This window comes from Aspergillus karnatakaensis, assembly GCF_047715665.1.
Source record: "Aspergillus karnatakaensis strain CBS 102800 unplaced genomic scaffold BJY04scaffold_10, whole genome shotgun sequence".
Lineage (NCBI taxonomy): Eukaryota > Fungi > Ascomycota > Eurotiomycetes > Eurotiales > Aspergillaceae > Aspergillus > Aspergillus karnatakaensis.
In genome coordinates this window covers 136,804-155,458 of record NW_027395722.1, presented here as the reverse complement: position 1 = coordinate 155,458, position 18,655 = coordinate 136,804, and the positions used below count along the sequence as shown (strand labels likewise).

General features: G+C 50.0%; 6 protein-coding genes across 6 annotated transcripts; 3 read left to right on the top strand and 3 right to left on the bottom strand.

Annotated features, from left to right (window-relative positions):
* Nucleotides 1-854: 854 nt before the first annotated feature.
* BJY04DRAFT_182339 (F-box protein) lies at nt 855-2,378 on the bottom strand. The gene is made up of 2 exons (XM_073710320.1): nt 1,146-2,378; nt 855-1,089 (listed from the first exon to the last, which is right to left on the bottom strand). Exons 1-2 carry the CDS (start codon nt 2,190-2,192, stop codon nt 943-945), a joined length of 1,194 nt encoding a protein of 397 aa, XP_073574184.1. The 5' UTR covers nt 2,193-2,378; the 3' UTR covers nt 855-942.
* Nucleotides 2,379-4,331: 1,953 nt separating this feature from the next.
* Nucleotides 4,332-5,537, bottom strand: BJY04DRAFT_182332 (actin-related protein 2/3 complex subunit 2). The gene is made up of 3 exons (XM_073710319.1): nt 5,404-5,537; nt 4,403-5,328; nt 4,332-4,352 (listed from the first exon to the last, which is right to left on the bottom strand). The coding sequence occupies exons 1-2, from the start codon at nt 5,463-5,465 to the stop codon at nt 4,644-4,646; spliced, it is 747 nt and encodes a 248-aa protein (XP_073574183.1). The 5' UTR covers nt 5,466-5,537; the 3' UTR covers nt 4,332-4,352; nt 4,403-4,643.
* A 163-nt stretch (nt 5,538-5,700) lies between these two features.
* On the top strand, nt 5,701-8,797 carry BJY04DRAFT_7352 (snoRNA-binding rRNA-processing protein DIP2). The gene is made up of 3 exons (XM_073720967.1): nt 5,701-5,722; nt 5,789-6,043; nt 6,102-8,797. The coding sequence occupies exons 1-3, from the start codon at nt 5,706-5,708 to the stop codon at nt 8,713-8,715; spliced, it is 2,886 nt and encodes a 961-aa protein (XP_073574182.1). The 5' UTR covers nt 5,701-5,705; the 3' UTR covers nt 8,716-8,797.
* Nucleotides 8,798-9,657: 860 nt separating this feature from the next.
* Nucleotides 9,658-11,401, bottom strand: BJY04DRAFT_182328 (metalloendopeptidase WSS1). The gene is made up of 2 exons (XM_073710318.1): nt 10,856-11,401; nt 9,658-10,807 (listed from the first exon to the last, which is right to left on the bottom strand). The coding sequence occupies exons 1-2, from the start codon at nt 11,137-11,139 to the stop codon at nt 9,841-9,843; spliced, it is 1,251 nt and encodes a 416-aa protein (XP_073574181.1). The 5' UTR covers nt 11,140-11,401; the 3' UTR covers nt 9,658-9,840.
* Nucleotides 11,402-11,503: 102 nt separating this feature from the next.
* BJY04DRAFT_182326 (DUF1776 domain-containing protein) lies at nt 11,504-13,782 on the top strand. The gene is made up of 4 exons (XM_073710317.1): nt 11,504-11,991; nt 12,061-12,403; nt 12,462-12,625; nt 12,675-13,782. The coding sequence occupies exons 1-4, from the start codon at nt 11,959-11,961 to the stop codon at nt 13,521-13,523; spliced, it is 1,389 nt and encodes a 462-aa protein (XP_073574180.1). The 5' UTR covers nt 11,504-11,958; the 3' UTR covers nt 13,524-13,782.
* Nucleotides 13,783-15,145: 1,363 nt separating this feature from the next.
* BJY04DRAFT_7257 (uncharacterized protein) lies at nt 15,146-18,156 on the top strand. Its single transcript, XM_073720946.1, has 2 exons — nt 15,146-17,466; nt 17,529-18,156. Exons 1-2 carry the CDS (start codon nt 15,404-15,406, stop codon nt 17,674-17,676), a joined length of 2,211 nt encoding a protein of 736 aa, XP_073574179.1. The 5' UTR covers nt 15,146-15,403; the 3' UTR covers nt 17,677-18,156.
* Nucleotides 18,157-18,655: the final 499 nt, after the last annotated feature.

Here is an 18,655-nt window from a genome sequence, read left to right as displayed (position 1 = left end):
CAGGCTGGAGCAGGATGAGAAACAGTGGCAGGAACATTGGACACCATGAGTCCTTCCTCCAGCAAGTGTTCCTCTAGATGATGAGGGGCAAAACAGGTTCAGAGTCGAGGCTCTATCATCTTGGTTCTTTTATCTTCAGCCTGTGATATTTTGCTCACTCAGAAACATAACTGCGCGGGTTCTGAAGGTGCCGGGACCCATGGATTATCAGAGTGAAACTGCCATAAAGGTCATGAACAGCTGTTTTGGGTTCAAAGCACCTCTGCATGTGGTCTTTTCTTGCTCCTTATCTAGATAGCAGTGCAGTAAATAGACTAATCCCGCTGTGTCCTATTGTATAGTTCTATAGCACAAGTGTAGGTGCAGTAAGCGCTGGTGATAAAAGTATGTTGCTTGTGCCGAAAGATCAGCTAGCCACCAGAATTCTGCAGTGAGATAGATATACAGGAGACAGGGATTTCAAGATATCAAAACGCTACCCGAGTTGCAATTTCACATCGGTTGCTAATCTAGAGGACGAAGACAAACTTAACTTAGTGGCGGCGAGCTCTAGGAAAGCAACAGTGAAATCCATCTAGAGAACTAGCATAACATATGTATACGTATTCATAGATGGGTAAAGCGAATACTTTGAGAGCTTTAGAAGAGTTAAATACACATCTTTAAGAGCCTAGCTATGGATATGAACAGCCCAACAAAGAAAAGAACTATGGAATGAATAAACATTTATCAGATCGCAACCACTAATTCTTATTGATGACAGGTACCTAGAGAGAACAGTGGCAGTGGCCAATCTCAAGATTTTGGCCTTAGGCCTGGCCAAGCATGCGTTTGTTCTGATACTTCAGTTCGATCAATATATTATGCTATAGCTCATAAGTTATCTAGGTCGCTCAATAGGATGGCCGTCCACATATATAATCACTATTCCTTAATCGAAGGTCACTTCCACTTGGGGTCCACTGCGATAACACTGCTGGTTTCGTTGAGAAAGTATGGCAGTATGAGTTCGGGGATTTTCCATATCGTTTTGTTTGCTCTGTCGAGGAACTCTGACGAAATGTGTGCGCTTTCGCTGAACGATAGTGACTACTTTGAGTAAGTACTAGCCCCATGGATGTTATCCTAGGATGCAGCAAACTCACCCGTAGTTTCTTCAAGCCCCTGACCCATTCAAAGCCACAGTCATAGGTCTCACTCGTCAGGCTGTCATTTTCTTCCACAGGATGTTCAAGTAGCCGGTGACAATGCTCTAGCCAGAAAGTTTCGAGTTTCGCACCAGGAGCCGACTCCCGTAACTGTATCGCATACTCTTCCTCAAAGTCATTCTTTATTCCTCCGAGCCAATATAGAAACTCTGGCCGGGCGCCTCGACATGTTCTTAGTTTCAGCGTTCTTAAGTCGGGGTTCTTCTTCACAAGCATCATCAATTGCCACGATGTGATGCCCGCCCGCTCCAAAATCAAGGTGTCAAGGCTGCGAAGCCCTGTATCTTTGTGCCGCCCAAGCCCAATAAGTAAATTCCATGCTTCATTCCCGGGTGCCGGATGTAGCCATGTGCTCGGCCTCATTAGCCCGTCTCGGATGTGCGGATGTTCGAAGCGTAGTGCAAGGTGAAGGAGAGTATGTTGGCACCTTGTCCCTAGCGCAGTTGCGCCCTCAAGGTTGAGATCGTAAGCCATGAATTCGAGATTCCTGAGCGAAGGGCCATATCGACGAAGTAATCTGGTGAGAACCTGGTTCTGTAGCCTGACCATTTGTTCTTGAGATTGGGGTCTCTCGCGCGGCCGGGGGGTACGCTTCTTCGAGTCGGTTGTTGAAGTGGATTGCTCGCGCGCTTGCCCTTGCTTTTTTGACTTATACTGTTGTTGCACAACGGAGACTGTATAGTTCCGCTCGCCCATGTTTTCTCCCCAAGCACTGCTGGGTTGATCGGGGGTAGCCCATCCGGCCTGGAGCAGAGATATGATTGAGTGCACTCGTTTCTCGAAGACACCGAGCCTTAGACGCTTCAGACTAACGATATGGTATTCGTTGTTCAGTCGACTTGTGGCGCCAAAAGCAAGAAGGTCTTCGAAGGAAAGGTAAGACAATATCTGTAGCGCTATCTCTGGGGGCAGACATTGCATCCAATCTGTGGTAGAGGACTTGCAGAGCCGCTGGCCGTAGGCAGAGCCGCTTCTACCTGGCATGATTCGAGAGTTTTCTTTCCTTTAAAAGAATGGCGCGAGAACGGATCTACTGTGCCCTAGCCGTGTATAATGGGCCCTAGCGGAAGTGCAAGGTTTTTTGGCCTTCACTCAGCGGTCCGCGTAGGGGCTGAGTAACGTCGCACGAAGGAGTTATCGGTCTGTCACACAATTCTAGGAGTTGCCGTTAGAGGTGCATGAAGAAGAATTTGGCGTGAGGACGCAGCTCTCGTCGAGGAACAAGTAGAAGGTGACGACTTCTATTCAGGCTGACTTTATACTTCGACACGATATGTATAACTAGGGCTCGGTAGGAGGTCCGACACAGAATGACCGAGTGATAACGGCTCAATCGATGAGCGAAAAGGTAATATGCAAGGTTCACCTCCTGTCAGTCCCTGGGTACTTTTGTACTTTTCCGTACCAGCCCCAGCTAACTGATCTCTGAAGACAGCTGTTGTGATTTAAGTGTGGATTTAGAATAGAGATCAGCGCGCGAATTCCCGCAATCTAGTCTCCCAGAACCGTGGGTCTGGAAAGGGCTTAATAAAAAAAATGTAAAAGCAAAAAGGTTCCATCTGATCCGTCAAGGTTGGTGGAAGTCATGTCATGGTTCACGGCCGCAACCACATTTCCAGTATCCGTACCATGGGACCTTGGGGACCAACGTCAATCTAGCGGCTTCGAAAACCAAGGGGAACAGGGTATTCGCATTCCTAACAGATCAGTATCAAATCCAGCTCCATGACTGGTTGTTTGTAGTGCTATTACCCCTCTGCGCAAACAAATCATGGACCATCTAGATGCGGCACCCGGTACAGAGCGTGACTTCAGCCACAATCAAAATGGATAGTATCTTCTGTATCCTTCGGGTATTAATGAGGGGATAAGGTGTCGCAAAAGCAATCATGCAGCGGCCTCAGCAGCCAGCGTCAGCCTGGATTCTGCATCATGAGTCGAGATTCTCCCAAACAGGCCCCAAGTTGGCGGAATAATCCGAACTCCAGGGATCCTTGCGCAATGGACCCCCAGGAATGCCATCTTCCGAGCTAACGAGCGACGATAGCGGGGGTGTATTATTCTGAACGCAAAACATGGACAACGGCCGAGTGCTGTCGTATCGCAAGAGAGAAGCGTAGCGCTGCGGCAACCGTGCGACGCTGAACCACTGTGCTGGGACGAAACGTCCAATTGAAACGCCTGCTTGCTGCCATCGGTATCCAAGGAGGCCTGAGTCAGGTAGTCAGATGCTGATCTCGAACCATTCATCGAGAGGCGCCGAGATCGTTGAGTTGCCAATCTGCCGGAAGTGAGCTGTTGAGAAATTAGTACAGCAATAATAAATGCCAACAGCGACCAGCTGAAGGGCGAGCGCCGAGAACCCAGACCTACTTTGCTTTTGCCAGCTGAAACCCCTTATTCGGTGAGCCATCCCCTTCTTTGTGCTCCTCATGTATGCAGCTCAAGGTTTAGCGGCCATGTTCCTTTGTGATTCAGCAGACTGTCACGCATGGACTGCCATGCTCACTGGCCAGTCGAGCTACTATCTCGGGGAAAATCCGGAACCACCTTAGTTCTCGGATGGCGGAAGACGATAAGACCTCTTGAAGAGTGAAGATGAGAGCACACCCCGAAGGAAAGCTGATCTCGACAGTGGAGCCCAAGAGTCAAGAACAAAGAACCGGGAGACGCCGGTTGAAGGATGCGTGAATAAAGCAGACCCCGGCTCCGTGGACACGGGTAGGTTATCCCCAACTTCCCATGGGGAATTGGCCAAAGCTAGGCGCTTCTGGAAAAAGCATGAAGCTACGGGTGCTCTGTCAAGTTTCAACAGAGCAAGCTAAGGAGTTCTTCAGTTCATGTTGTACTACAGAATGCTCTTGACTTCCCTGTCAGTCTGGTCGTCCTTCTATCGCAACTGACTCGCGAGCCTCCCTAAGGGTAGTACAGATACACTTCCCGTCGGTTGCTACTGCACTGTGGCCTACAGGTCTTAGAAGCGGTCATGTCAGAATGCCTTATGTTCTGTGCTTCAGGCTGCAATGTACAAACAAACAAAGACCATATCTGCAGAGTGTCTCCTCTATCCCTGAACTCTGAAAGTACGTCCGCTCGCAGTCTTCCTTTCCCGCTCTTCGTTCTCGGGTCTCGCCCGGTTGAGGACTATTATTGGTTAGTTGAGACACACCGTCTGTTTAGCAATCGACACGTACCTTGAAGAAAATCAGCAGTCCTCTTCCGCATTCTGGTGTGGATGTATGCCTTAATCTTGGTTAGCGGACTTTCTTATTCTATCCGAAATCCACCGCAATTCTTACCTTGGATGCTTTGATGTGGTAGTGGAAATAGTCACGGAAGGTCTGGATGTGAGAAATGTTTTCGTGGCGTCGCTGCGGTGTCAGGTGGCGGGGGAATAGGACTGTTCAAGTCAGTGTCTCGAGCTCTTAACAGGTATTATGCTACCATACCAAATGTGATATAACTGATCTTTCCGTCGCCAGCGTCCTGAAGACCGGGTAAACCTGCCAGTTCTAGAGGAGGGTCGTTTCGGAAAAGGACCTGAGGCGCATTCTGCAGCGTCAACACACGTCGCCGAGCATCGACAAACTCTTGCAAGAAGACCTTGCCAAAGATACGGTCTGTTTCCTCTCGGAAGACTGTGCTGAAGATGACAGTCACTCGGTCATGGCTGGCCTTGATATAAATTGCCTCCTCCTCTCGATAATGGATTGTCATAACTTCTCCACCCTCCGCAATCCCTGCGGGAGCCGACTCCGTGGTGTATCGTGAAGCCTCCTCTGCAAGTTGGGCGAACTCGTCAAATGCCTTCTCGAACGGGGCAGCCATTGCGTTGCGCTTTAGCAGGGCTAGTCGCATAATCAGATCCTCACGCGCCGTTTGGTCTTCGGGGAGGTTCTCCAAGTCAATCACAACGGAGAAGTCGTAGCCCGGCTCGGGAGCGACAATGTAGGGACCATATTCTCTTTCCAGGACCTGCTGGGCACCATACTGAACAAGTTCTCGGAAACATTTCACATTGATAGAGATAAGGATCTTCGTTTTCGTCTCCGGGGTGGATAGATGAAACGTCACGCCGTCAAAATCGGACACAATCTGGTCAACGGAGACCGGCGGGGCGCTGAAAGCAGCAAGCTGTCAGCTCAGGCACATGGGGTGTATACTGAGGGAGTAAACGCGGGGGAGAGGTAGATACCCAGAGAATCGCTCCGTGAGGAGCGACTTGATAAGGACATTTTCATAATCCAGTAAGAGCATTGTGACAGTCAGCCAAAGATAATTGATTTTGATGTTCTGAGATCCTCTTCCTCTCTTCTGCCTAATAGATAGAGTGACGTTTGTTGGTGGTTGGTCCAGCTACCGGGGGGCATTCAAGGCGGTGGGGAACAAGCAGTGCTGGCCGCTGTCGTCTGCCGTAATATTTTTATCGTCGCTTTTCTGCGTCTATCGATAGCGGTCGGTCTCTTGATTTTTTTTTCTAGAGTACGCCAATACACGATGGTGAAGTCTTATTTGTGAGTTTTCAAGCACTATATCTTCACCAATTCAATGCGAATCATTGCTGACTTCTGACACCTTAGAAAATTCGAGCACTCGAAGACATTCGGTCTCGTTACTTCCGCATCGTCAAATGCGATCTGGGCCCGAGACGATGCGATCACCGGGGTCGCACGTCAAACAGGCGCGGGGCGTGCTGTGGTAGGCGCTGGCGAGGAGGTTTTGTGCTGGGATATCAAAAAAGGTGACCTGCTCGGCAGATGGAAAGATTCCTCGTGCAGGGCGCAAGTCACCGTTATTACCCACAGCAAGACTGATGAGGATATTTTCGCCGTCGGGTAGGCCTACCAGGAAGTATGAACTTTGGGTTGCGCTAATAAGATTATTCCGTTATAGTTACGACGATGGCAGCATCCGTTTATGGGATTCGCGAACTGAAACGGTGATCATATCTTTCAACGGCCACAAATCCGCGATTACACAACTTGCTTTTGACAGCGCCGGCGTTCGCCTTGCAAGTGGCTCAAGAGATACTGACATCATTCTCTGGGACCTGATTACTGAAGTCGGTTTATTCAAGCTACGCGGGCATACGGATCAAGTCACTTCTCTCAAGTTCCTCATTCCTCCCCCCGAGTTGCTGAACGAAGCCGGATTGAACGACCATGCCGGTTTCCTGATTACCACTGGAAAAGACTCCTTGATCAAGGTGTGGGATTTAGCATCTCAGCACTGTATTGAAACGCATGTTGCACAGTCAAACGGAGAATGCTGGAGCTTAGGTCTGGCTCCGGATCAGAGCGGTTGCATAACTGGAGGAAACGATGGCGAGCTGAAAGCCTGGTCGATTGACGAGAGCGCCATGATTGAGATCTCTAAAGAGAAATCCGGCTCAGAGGACCGCAAGATTCTCACCGACAGAGGATCTTTTTACCGTAACGGCAAAGATCGAACAACTGGAATCAGCTTCCACCCTCGCGCTGACTATGTTGCATTGCACGGCTCAGAGAAGGCGGTCGAAATCTGGCGCATCCGCTCAGGAACGGAGGTTCAGAAGAGTCTCGCGCGAAAGCGGAAGAGGAGAAAGGAAAAGGAATCCCAGCGTGCAGCTGAAAGTGACGCCGTTGAGAAGGCTGATGATGATAAAGCGGAGGAGGACGTGTCTGCAGCACCAGTCACCGAGGTCTTCGTCTCGCACATCATTGTCCGAACAGGCGGGAAAGTCAGGTCCGTCGATTGGATCAGGACGAAATCAAGCGGCAAAATCCAGCTGTTAGCAGCCACAACAAACAACCAATTGGAAGCCTACAGTGTCGCCACCGCGAATAAGAAAACAAAGGACGATGATGAATTAGACTACAACCGGACTTTGGCTGTGGATATTCCAGGCCATCGCACCGATATTCGATCAGTTGCCCTGAGCTCTGATGATCGAATGCTGGCGTCTGCTTCCAACGGGAGTCTCAAGATCTGGAATGTCCGAACACAAAACTGTCTACGAACATTGGAGTGCGGTTACGCCCTTTGTTCTGCCTTCCTCCCTGGTGACAAGATCGTCGTCGTTGGCAACAAGGATGGTGAGCTAGAAGTCTTTGATATCGCATCATCTACTCTTCTGGATACCATTAAAGCACACGAGGGGCCTGTTTGGTCTATGCAGGTACATCCTGATGGCAAGTCCCTAGTCAGCGGTAGCGCAGACAAGTCTGCGAAGTTCTGGAACTTCCAGGTTGTGCAAGAAGAGATTCCGGGTACTAAGAGGACGACTCCTCGGCTGAAGTTGATCCATTCAAGGACCCTAAAGGTCTCAGATGACATTCTTAGTGTCCGCTTCTCGCCCGACGCCCGCCTCCTAGCAGTCTCACTTTTAGATAACACTGTTAAGGTGTTCTTCACCGACTCCTTGAAGCTGTTCCTGAACCTCTACGGCCACAAGCTTCCTGTTTTGAACATGGACATCTCGTGGGACAGCAAGCTGATTGTCACCTGCTCAGCTGACAAGACCGTCCGTATATGGGGTCTAGACTTTGGTGATTGCCACAAATCCTTCCTCGCTCACGAAGACAGTATCATGGCAGTAGCCTTCGTGCCCAACAACAAAGAGGGCAACGGCCACAACTTCTTTAGTGTCAGTAAGGACCGCGTCATTAAGTACTGGGACGGCGACAAATTCGAGCACATCCAGAAGCTTGCAGGCCACCACGGCGAGATCTGGGCATTGGCAATCAACCATTCCGGAGATTTCATCGTCACCGCCAGTCACGACAAAAGCATCCGTACTTGGGAACAGACAGACGAACCGCTGTTCCTTGAAGAAGAGCGCGAAAAGGAACTCGAAGAGTTGTACGACAGCAACCTCGCCGCCTCTCTTGAGGAAGAAGAAGGCGCAGACGGCGAAAAAGCCGAAGCTGTCGAAGCCGGCAAACAAACAACCGACACCCTCATGGCCGGAGAGAAGATTATGGAAGCACTAGATCTTGGAATGGAAGATCTAGAGATCATGCGCGAGTGGCGCGCCGTCAAGGCCAAACAACCAAATGCTGCGCCTCCCGCCCGCAATCCGCTCTACCTAGCCCTGAACAACGTCTCCGCCGAGCAATACCTCTTGAACGTCGTGCAAAAGATTCCAGCCGCTGCCCTTCAGGACGCTCTCCTTGTGCTCCCCTTCTCGAAAGTTCCTTCCCTATTCACCTTCCTTAATATCTGGGCTAGCAGGGAGTGGAACGTCCCTCTTACCTGCCGTGTCCTCTTCTTCATGCTGAAGACACACCACCGCCAGATTGTCGCCAGCAAGATGATGCGGCCCATGCTTAACAGTATTCGGTCTTCCCTCCGCCGGGTTCTCACGCGCCAGAAGGACGAAATGGGCTTCAACCTTTCTGCATTGCAGTTCGTCGGTCAGCAGATCAAGGCGCAGGGCACAAAGGATTACATTGATGAAGAAGCGTGGGAGGAGCAGGAGCGGTCGACGGGAACTGGCAAGAAGCGCGTCTTCTCCAGCATCGCTTGAGGTGGGAACTTTACTGTACATTGACGGGATCTCGTATAATGCATGTGTGGCGTTTTTATTCAGATTTGTTTTTAAGTCTGGGGGATACAGAAAAGTTATATATCCTGGAGTTAATGAGAATATGTGCACGATTCATGTTTACTCTCTAGTACTCTGCAGCAGATGGTAGTTCTGAGAAAACAATCAAATTCATTCAACTACTGCTGATGGTTTCCACCCGGGTTGGATCTACGACACCAATCACCAACTCGCAGCGAGGACAATGACCTAAGAAGCACAATTAGCACTCCAGCAACCAAAATCTCCACACCGTGACACTCATTCAGAGAATTGTAGAGCTTGAAGGACTCAAGCCACGCCACACCACTAAGCATTTCGCGCTTCCCTCCTCCTCCCATGCCCATGGAGCAAGAGACGAGAAAAATGAAGAGAATCCCAAGCGCAATTCAAAGGCCCAAAACACCACTCAGCAGAACCATTATAAGCACCGACGACGGGGCCCTAGTATCTTAAGGGTTTCCCGTCATACCTCTTCCGGCTCTTCCTAAAAATACCGGTTCTTGAAGCAATGTTCTCATCATGTAGGTGTTTCGAGGTTTGACTTGCGCCGGGGAGCTTTAGAAAGCTTGGTTTGATGGGGCGGGTTGATGGTGTCTTCGAGGGGGGGCTAGGGAATTGCATACCTAGCTACTTGTTAATCAGAGGCGGGTCGAAGAAATCGAAGCTGAACGGCATTTGTTTGAGCCCTGATCAAGGTTTGTTGTGGTGAGAGATGCAGAATCGGGAGGAGAATCGAGATTGGGAAGAAAGAAATTTTGGAGGGAAGCTTTTAGGTCGCTTAATCTAGTTTACGTAAGCAGGAGTATAGTTCGATGATTTGAAGGTTTGGAGGCTGTACTGCAGCTTCATGATATTGAACTTTATACGAATAGTTTATATTGAGCCTGTTTCAACGCGAGGTGTATGGTCTAGATAAATGTGATTATTGTTTCATATTTCGTAGTGTCAAGGCTTTATGGCGTTGAAGGGATAGAATCGTAAGTCATGAAAACCTCAACCCCAAACGCTAGAGCGGAACAGAAAAGATGACTCAAAAGCCTAGAGCTCCGGATACCGTTGTCGGAATCAAGAAACTTGCTTCATGGTTCCACAGCCGGAGCAAGTCCACCACTCTGTCTCCATAAAAGCACCACAAGAAGTGCAGAGCCAACCTAATGGCCGTTTCTGAGCATTTTTTTCGAGGCTGGAGAGAGACTCAACAGCAGTTCTTCGATTCTTAAACGACCGTTGCCCAACTGTTCGGTTTATAGTGCCCTTGTTCTTACTCTGTGTCACCGCCGTAGTTGTTGGGTTTGCTGTGGATGGTGGTCCGGAAACGGATCGAGAATTGACCGGGCGAGGACGTTCTGATGCACAGGCATCACAACACAAGAAGTTTGACGGGTTGACAAGCGTGCATGTAGGGCAAGACCACGACTTAGCATAATTACTGTCGTCTACCGTAAGATCGACTTCATTCTCTTGCTGAACCAACACGCTCGGCCTGGTGTGTTCGGGTACGGGTGGTGGGGAAAGGTTTGTTCGCGGTCCTGCTGGATTCTCCTGGCTAGGAGGAATATACGATGGACCGTATTTCTCTCTTTCCTCCTCTTCAATGAGATCAATGTAGGCTTGCATGATGGCTTGTTCATTAGCGTCATCTTCTTCAGCTTTCGTCCGGAAGCCATTCCTCGAGGCTTCTTCAGCCAGTTCATTGGAGTTGTTTGCGCCAGAGGCACAGCCAGTCGTCACATCTATGCGCCGTTGAGCCGCGTCGGCTATAGCACGTCGCATGGCAGCTCCCCGAGATGGACCCGTTCCACCAACTTTCTGTCCTGATCCGGCGTACAGGGTCTGCCTTCGCTCTGCAGCAGCTCGGGCCTGCCTGCGGGCCTCATCAATAGGTACTTTCTGTCCACCCAATCGTCTACCATGAGACAAGAACCCTTCCCCCGTGTAGCCTTTAATAGACAACTCCGCGTGTTCGTCGCGTAGCTGGTTCCAAAGCGCATGAAACTGCTGGTTGTGTGGCCCGTGTACATTGTGGCACAGTCTGTACCGGTTAGCAAGAGTACAGTAAAACATGCTCGAGATCACTTACTCATGTAACATAGTATCCAATACCTGGTCAATTGGCAGAAACTGGTTTTGGTCCGAAGGATATCGCAGGCGCAAACATATCTTTTGGCCACCGTTGACATTAAGACCAAGTAAATTCCGCTGATGCGGGTAGAACTCGCAGAGTGTCCCAACTCTCCAGGACCGTCGACGCATTATCGGTTTCACCAGTGAAGCTATCTTGCGGAGAATTAAGAGGGCCTCCGATTCTCTCGGCCGATGCCTGTCATGTTGGTACTCACCAACAAGAGGGTCTAGCTCGCGCATAGTGACGCTTGCAGGATCGCAGTATACTAGCAACGCTTTTGTCGGAAAGCTCACTGAATGCACTGATCATAGCAGGCTAGGAGATGTAGAGGACTCCTACGTCTCACTTCCGAGACTAGCTCAGCATATCATAACTTATGGGAAGCCGCGTCCATCAATAGATGTCGAACAGGGGCACCAGGCGTAAGCTAGTCCAATGCACCCAAGAGAAGCTACTAGAAAGCGCGAAGTAAGGTCAGGTATTCTGATAATTTTCTTCGTTGGATGGCGAGAATTATTAATGATTCCAGGCATCAATAAGCATGCGATTGCCGCTGCTCACGTGGAATGTTTTGGCCTGAGGCATCAGCTACAGATATCTTTCCTGCAGATGTTCATGCATAGCTCACTCTGTAAATGCAAACTTAGGTAGTAGGTAGTACCTGGTATGGGTTAAGCTATGTCAGGTCTGCTTTTCTATTGTGAGTATGTCGATGAAGGACACCTACATGGTTCGCTGATGCGAAGGCTCGACAACCGAAATATATAGATGGGCTTAATTGTTAACTCCTGTCCAAGTTAACTTACATAACAACGACACCGTCTACACCTGTGAAATCAGCAAATAACGTCCGTAGATATGTTTATCCAGTTCGAGACGGTAGTATATCCTAAAAATCAACCACAAGGTCCAATGTAAGTCTATACCTGCTTTACTCCCCGAGAGCATGTGGTCATGTGATAGTTGGCTGCTTATCGGCATCCTTTCTTTCATCTTATCAGAGTTTGAGAGATTTGTTCACCAAACAACTACCTAACCGACGACTGTGGTTGATCGAAATGACTAGTGACGATCAGTTTTTCTTCGACTATGTAAGTTTCTTCATCGTATCTTTCGCCCATCAAGGCTCGGTTCTAACGAGTTGCTATCCTCATCACTAGCTTGCTTCTATTCCTCATGACGTAAGGAGATATTCGCTGCAGGTCGCCGATGCGATTGACCGACATGTTGACCACGCTGCGGATGTGGTTCGGGACACGCTCTCACATCAATCATGGCTTCCGTCCAGCGTTCGGCCATCGCCAACAATACGGCAATTTACTCCACAGTCGCAAACGTTTTATGATCGCGTGCACAGTTGGGTTATCCGAAATCGAGCATGGAGCGCCGCTATCTTAGCATTCGTGGGGACGACCAGTGTGTTGTACTTCGGCAGTAAGACACTAAAGTCGAAGCGACGGAAGGCGCGGAGAGCTGCCAACGGTGGTCGAAAAGAAATCATTGGTACGAAGCGAAATTCTTATCTCGCTGCTCGCCTTCAAGCTGGGTCTGACTTCTACAGTTGTTGCTGGGTCACCGCATGAACCGATGACTCGAGCGATAGCCGCCGATCTGGACCGCCGGGGATACATTGTATACATCACCGTGTCGTCTGCAGAGGAAGAACATCTTGTCCGTGCCGAAAACCGACCCGACCTAAGGCCTCTGTGGCTCGATTTGACAACGGTGGGTCGCATGGCTACGAATCTCCTTGAACGCATGCTCATGTCTTTAGTTGCCTTCATCGCCCTCCGAGGTGCACTCATCGTTGAACGAGATCCAAACCATGATTACTCAACCGCATTCTCCAATGCCTGGAGTTTCGCCACACATCTGCCAGTTGAGCGGACTAATACTAGTGCCTTCGCCGAACTTTGTGGCCGGCCCAGTTGCTACAATTCCGCCATCCTCTTGGGTTGATACCATTAATACACGTCTTCTTTCGCCTATATTAACAGCTCAGCTTTTCTTACCGCTACTCACACGCCGCCACACCAACAGTACTATTATACTCGTATACCCTTCGATATCATCATCGCTCTCAGCGCCTTTTGCTGGGCCGGAAGTGGCCACTGCAGGCGCGCTCTCAGGCTTTGCGACATCTCTCCGAAGAGAACTAAGCCTCTTACATCATAATAACGTTGATCTGGTGGAGCTGAAGCTTGGGAATATTGACCTTGGACCGCAATACCGAGCCCCGAATAGCCACATTGCGGGAACTGAAGTTCTCACATGGAGTGTCCAACAGCGTGCTCTGTATGGACCCCAATACCTCAACAGCATTGAACAGCGGCCTGTAGCATCAGCCGGGCCTGGCATGGTGCGAGGATCACCCGCCAGGGCTCTACATAACGCGGTGCTCGATGCTCTGGAGCCGACATCGAAGAATATATTCGGAAAACGAGCCGCAAAGAAGCCTGTCAGATATGCAGGCCGAGGGGCGCGGACATATCATTGGATTGGCCAATGGACACCCCCTGGCCTTGTTGGCTGGATGTTAGGCCTGCGAACTAGCTATGCGACTCCTGGTGAGAATGCCAGCGGTAATAGCAGTGAGACTGGGTGGGAAAAGGTTGACCGGTGAAGGCCTCTTGGATTGATAAAGAAGATCCATAGTAATTTGCCGATCTAATCTAAGCATCTCTGCTCTCTAGAAAAGGAATAGTTGGCTTTGGGGGATCTACGGGAATCAATTCTTCTTGTCTTCTGTCAAGATTTAAGCATGCCCGCTAAACCTGGCAGGATATACTATGTATTTTTAGAAATAACTTACTTTGAGTACGTTGTCCTTGACGTACACTACGTATATATAGGAACTCGGAAGCGAAATCGATTTTGACCTCTTCGTAGAGACCGTCATCGTGCCTAACAACGGGGTGTTTCCCATTGTCACTCTACTCGAATAATAATCTTGACTGAGACATTGTTCCACAAGCAATGGTGGAGTAGCTCTTGGTATGGCGTCCAACCTCTAAGGCTCATTGGGTAAAGAGGAGATTATCCCAATAACAAATGATCATCCACATCGCGAACAAGGTGAGATCGGAGGAAAGACCGTTTACCCGCCAAAGGTCTTGTTGAATTGCAATTGCAATTGTACTCGGTGAGAAGGTGGCACAAGTGCTCTTTCTCTTCGGTGTTCATTCACGCTGTTACTTGTGTCAGTGAGCCAGTGTCTATTAAGGGGAGTCCATCTGAAGAATAAAAATAGCGAGCACGGCGAGGAGCATCTTCTCCACCGTCGAGGACTTTAGGACCGAACCAAGTTCGGAGCGCCCCTGGTTTGACAGTTTCACACTCGCCGGTTCTGCGTGTCCTGGCGATTTGAGTGGTAGAGTCATGTCTATCATTCAGTCTAGATTTCGAAGACTCAGCCGGGTCGAATGGTTGGTTTTCTGGAGTAGGGCTCCTCTCAACTCCAGAGTATCACCTCGTCAACAAAAGGAAGCAAAAGGGGTGGTGCGCTTGAGCCTTGAGCAGATGTCAAATTGTCACTGAACCCTGACGGCTATGGGGCCTGAAACATCAATAGTACGTCATGAATCTTTACTATTGCTACTCGATTTATTTGCTTCTATATTAAATCAGCCCCTGACTGAGACCTCGGCCACTCCTTCAACCTTCAGGAGTGAGTCGAGTGACAGGGACGTGAGGATGTACCGTACTAGTATAGGTAGTGTACTGTATGTGTATATACCATTTCAATTCTGGCTTTGGTGGTCCTAGCTGCCGTTAAATTTCATGTAAATACCAATACTATACGCAGTGATACGCTCCTCCACACTCAATCCCGTCCGCCCCTCAGTCTTCGTCGTCAGAGTTGCCCGCCCGTCAGTTTGGCGATCGTCTCATCGTCAGTGGTCACTGGTCACTGACAAAATTTCCATTCTGCTTCCATCATCCTTCTCTCGCTGTCTGAAAACAATCAACATGGCGGCTGCTGAATGAATCTCTCCTCTCTCTACCTCCCAACCGTTGCTCTTCACTGGCGTTGCGCAATGCTGGCCCAGATCTCCTCTCTTATCTAATTGACACTTTCACGCTGTCCTGTACATACTCATAACACTGGCTCTGCTGCCTTGTCACTCCTTACTACAACCACTTCGACTTGACTACACAAACCTGGCTCGTTGACCAACGTTGTTGACCAACTATTTTCTCCATTTGCATCTCGGGGCTGTCACTCCTTCCAGTAGTTCCGCCCTCTGTGACATCTCGTCGCTCTTGTTGCTTCATTCCAACCCCCCCTTTCTGCTCTCGAAACCGCCGTCGCAACGAGACATCACTCTCAATTACCTCACGACATACACTAGCGCGACCGGTGATAGCCGTTCTCGATGCGCGCCAGCTAAATCGCCTACAGGACACGACCCTGGCCGAATGAATTAATTGGTCGCTATATCTGTACAAAGTTCCCGCCCCGAAAGTCTACAAGAATTGTCCGCGGAGGAGTCTGGTGTCACCATGGCCTACCGGCCCCATTTCGGTACCCGTTCGCCTTCCCAAGACACCGTCCGGAGCGGTGCCGCTTCGCCGCGCATCGCGCATTTTGATGGTGAAATACCCCCAGCGCTGTCTCCGCTCGATGCCTTTGCAGCTCAAGGTCGGTTTCTGGCCCGCCAGTTGGAAGACTCGGCGCGGAGGGACCGTCGCATGAGCCGTTTGCCTCCAGCCAGTGTCGCACGCTCCTTGTCCCAACCTCGACCCGGCTACTTTCGGTCTCAGTCATCTGGTGACTCTTTACATGGTGGAGGTGCTGGAGGTGGTGGAGGACTTGCGAGACAGCCGACACACAAGGCTCGACCGGAGCCTGAAGAACCTCGCTTTCGCCCCCAATCTCAGCATCCTCGTTTGAGCGGCGTGTCCCGCTCCGCTAGTGAAAGCAATTACCTGGAAGATGAAGATGCGACGCCGAAGAACGAATCTCCAGTTGTCGCCGACGAGGGCTTCAGGTTTGATGCAGTCCGCGCCGAATCTCCAGAGGAGGACAGCAGAGTACGTGCTTCATCAGAAGGACCACGCCGATTCTATGCTGCGGCTCCACCTGTATTTGCGGTTCCTGGGCAGTCCAATAGTTCGTCAACTGATTCAGTTGCTTCGCGCTTAAACATTCCTCGCAGTCTGGCTCCTCCTGCCTCGCCGTTGTCGCGCCCAGGGAGCAGCTCTCGTGTACCCCAAACAGAAAGCTCGGACGATGATTATAGCAGCTCCAACGCCGGTTCAACCTTTTCTAACCAGCGCAAATTGTCTTCAAGTAGCGCTATGTCTATGCCCCATTCTCCGATGGCTTCTATGGCGCGCTCTCACCCGCGATCACCATCTATCAGCTCCGAAGCTTCAAACTCCAGTCATCTTCCACGCCCGTCGTTCAATTTCTCACGCCCTCTGAGCAGATCTAGCACCAGCCTCTCTGCACCCATCGGGCTCGGGGTTTCAGAACCGCCATCCGCCAACGTGCAGGGTACCATGAACCGCAGCAATAGACCTGGCCCAATTGTCGTACCAGGGCCGTCGGATTTGTCTGCTACACCAAATGACGAGCCCTCATCTGCGGTATCATCGTACGTTTACGCAAAGTTCGCACTCCCACGTGGGCGCGGAGTGCCTAGAGATTCCGTGATTTTCTCTGGCTTGCAAACACCCCATTTTGAATGGCAAGAACCGCTATTTGAGAGCCCTGAACAGCGGCCGAAAACAGCTGAGCCACAGGCATCTGCGAGAACTCCATCCCCTTCACCATCTCGTCAAGAATCGCCCGGTCCTCAAAAGGCACAATCGATCAACGAACCATTAGCATCGGATGATAAAATGCTGACGCCGGTGGTCTCTGCTTCATCTCAACATTACACATCGTCGCCCGAGAAGCCCGAGCCCGACCGTGCTTCGCTTCGACCTAGCTCGGAAACCACTAGGAATGACGATGTCTCTGAAACAACCTCATCTGCGGGCTCTGCCTCCACTCTACGTCCGCAAACAGCGAAGGTTCCCGTGGCATCCTCGATCATATCTGCAGAGGAGCATGTCGCCAAGGGAATTGAACTGCATGAAAAAGGATCACTGAATGAGTCTACTTACCATTTACGCATTGCGGCAAAACAAGATCACCCTGTTGGTATGCTACTGTACGCTTTGGCCTGTCGGCATGGCTGGGGCATGCGACCAAATCAACAGGAGGGCGTGCGTTGGTTGCGCAAGGCGATGGATTCTGTCGGGCTAGAGTTGTCTGGCGAGTCTGATCCGTCGGTGTCGGCCAAGTCACGTGAAATTCAAAAGACCTACCGGGCTCAGTTTGCCCTGAGTGTCTATGAGCTTGGTGTGAGCCATCTGAACGGATGGGGAATTGAGCAGGATAAGAAGCTCGCTCTACGCTGCTTTGAGACGGCAGGCCAATGGGGAGATGTTGATGCTCTCGCCGAGGCAGGTTACTGCTACGCTCAGGGCGTTGGCTGTAAGAAGGATATGAAGAAGGCGGCGAAGTTCTACCGTGAGGCAGAAGCTAAGGGAATGAGCATGGTCGGAAATAGCTGGTAAGTTCAATGCCAGGTCGACCTGTGCGTCTGTTGTTTGATACTGACTCGTGCCTGCGAAGGATTTACAAAGAAAAATACATGTCAGATGATGACCGCAATACGCGGTCTCGTGGCCGACAAGCAAATACCCCAGAAAAGAAGCAACGCAGCAAATCTCGAACTCGCAGCCTGTTCCAGCGTAAAAAGTCTAACGCCACTGAAGCATGAAAGGTTTCTTCGTGTGTTTTGTTTGTATAACAATCGCATTGGAATAAAGCGATATCATGGGTGGCATCGAGCAGAAACGCTAGGTGCCGCAGTATCTATGATTCTTGCATCTTTATTTACTCTTGCTCCTCTTCGTCTGCCAGCGATCTTCGACTATGCGATTAATTGTCTTTCTTTATCTGCCCCGTTTCTTTTCACCCTTTACTTTTCACTACATTCGTCACACTTTCTCTTTTACTTGGACATTCTCTTAGGCTTGTTGCGCAGGTCTCCCACATTTTACCTTGGCGGTCATTTCATTTGTCTAACTTCACCCTAATTTCTGATCGCAGGGCCTTTTCTTCCAGCAGGCTCAGCAGTTCTGTTCCATACGACGGGCACGTGCTTTGCTTTTTGTCTTGCCATCTTTGCAGGCATCGAAATTCGCTTCTTGGATACCCTTCATTCCTCTTATCACTGTGTGATGTTCCTCTAATCTTCAGTTCACTTTCCCTTCTGAATCTGACCTTTCAATTCATTCCATGTCTTTCTTGTCTTCAATCCCAGTGGGGGAATCGTTCGTTGCCCTCCTTAGCTATTGTAGGTGGTTGTGACAAAATCGTACATAGTTTGAAGAGTGTCTGGTACCACGGTGACTGTTTTGTAGGACAATTGTTGGCCGGATTGTTTTCAAAGTGGCTATTAGTGTGGCTCTTTGACAGGGATCAGTAGCTGCAGGTGTGGCATGGTATGGGTTGAGTCAGCTTGGCACAGATAGCATTGAACCCGGGACGAACGGCAACAGACAAATCATCAGCTGGAGATGAAAGACCTCTGTCAGATGCTCTGTTGATTGAGTTCAAACTTCAGGCAGAGAAATCCGGGGTGAGTCGGATCCTCCCGCATTTCGAGTCGTGTTGGAGTCTTGGAACTGGAGACTGGAGACTGGAGACTCGAGAGTCACGGGGCCCCATATTATTATGTATTCTAATTTCTTTCT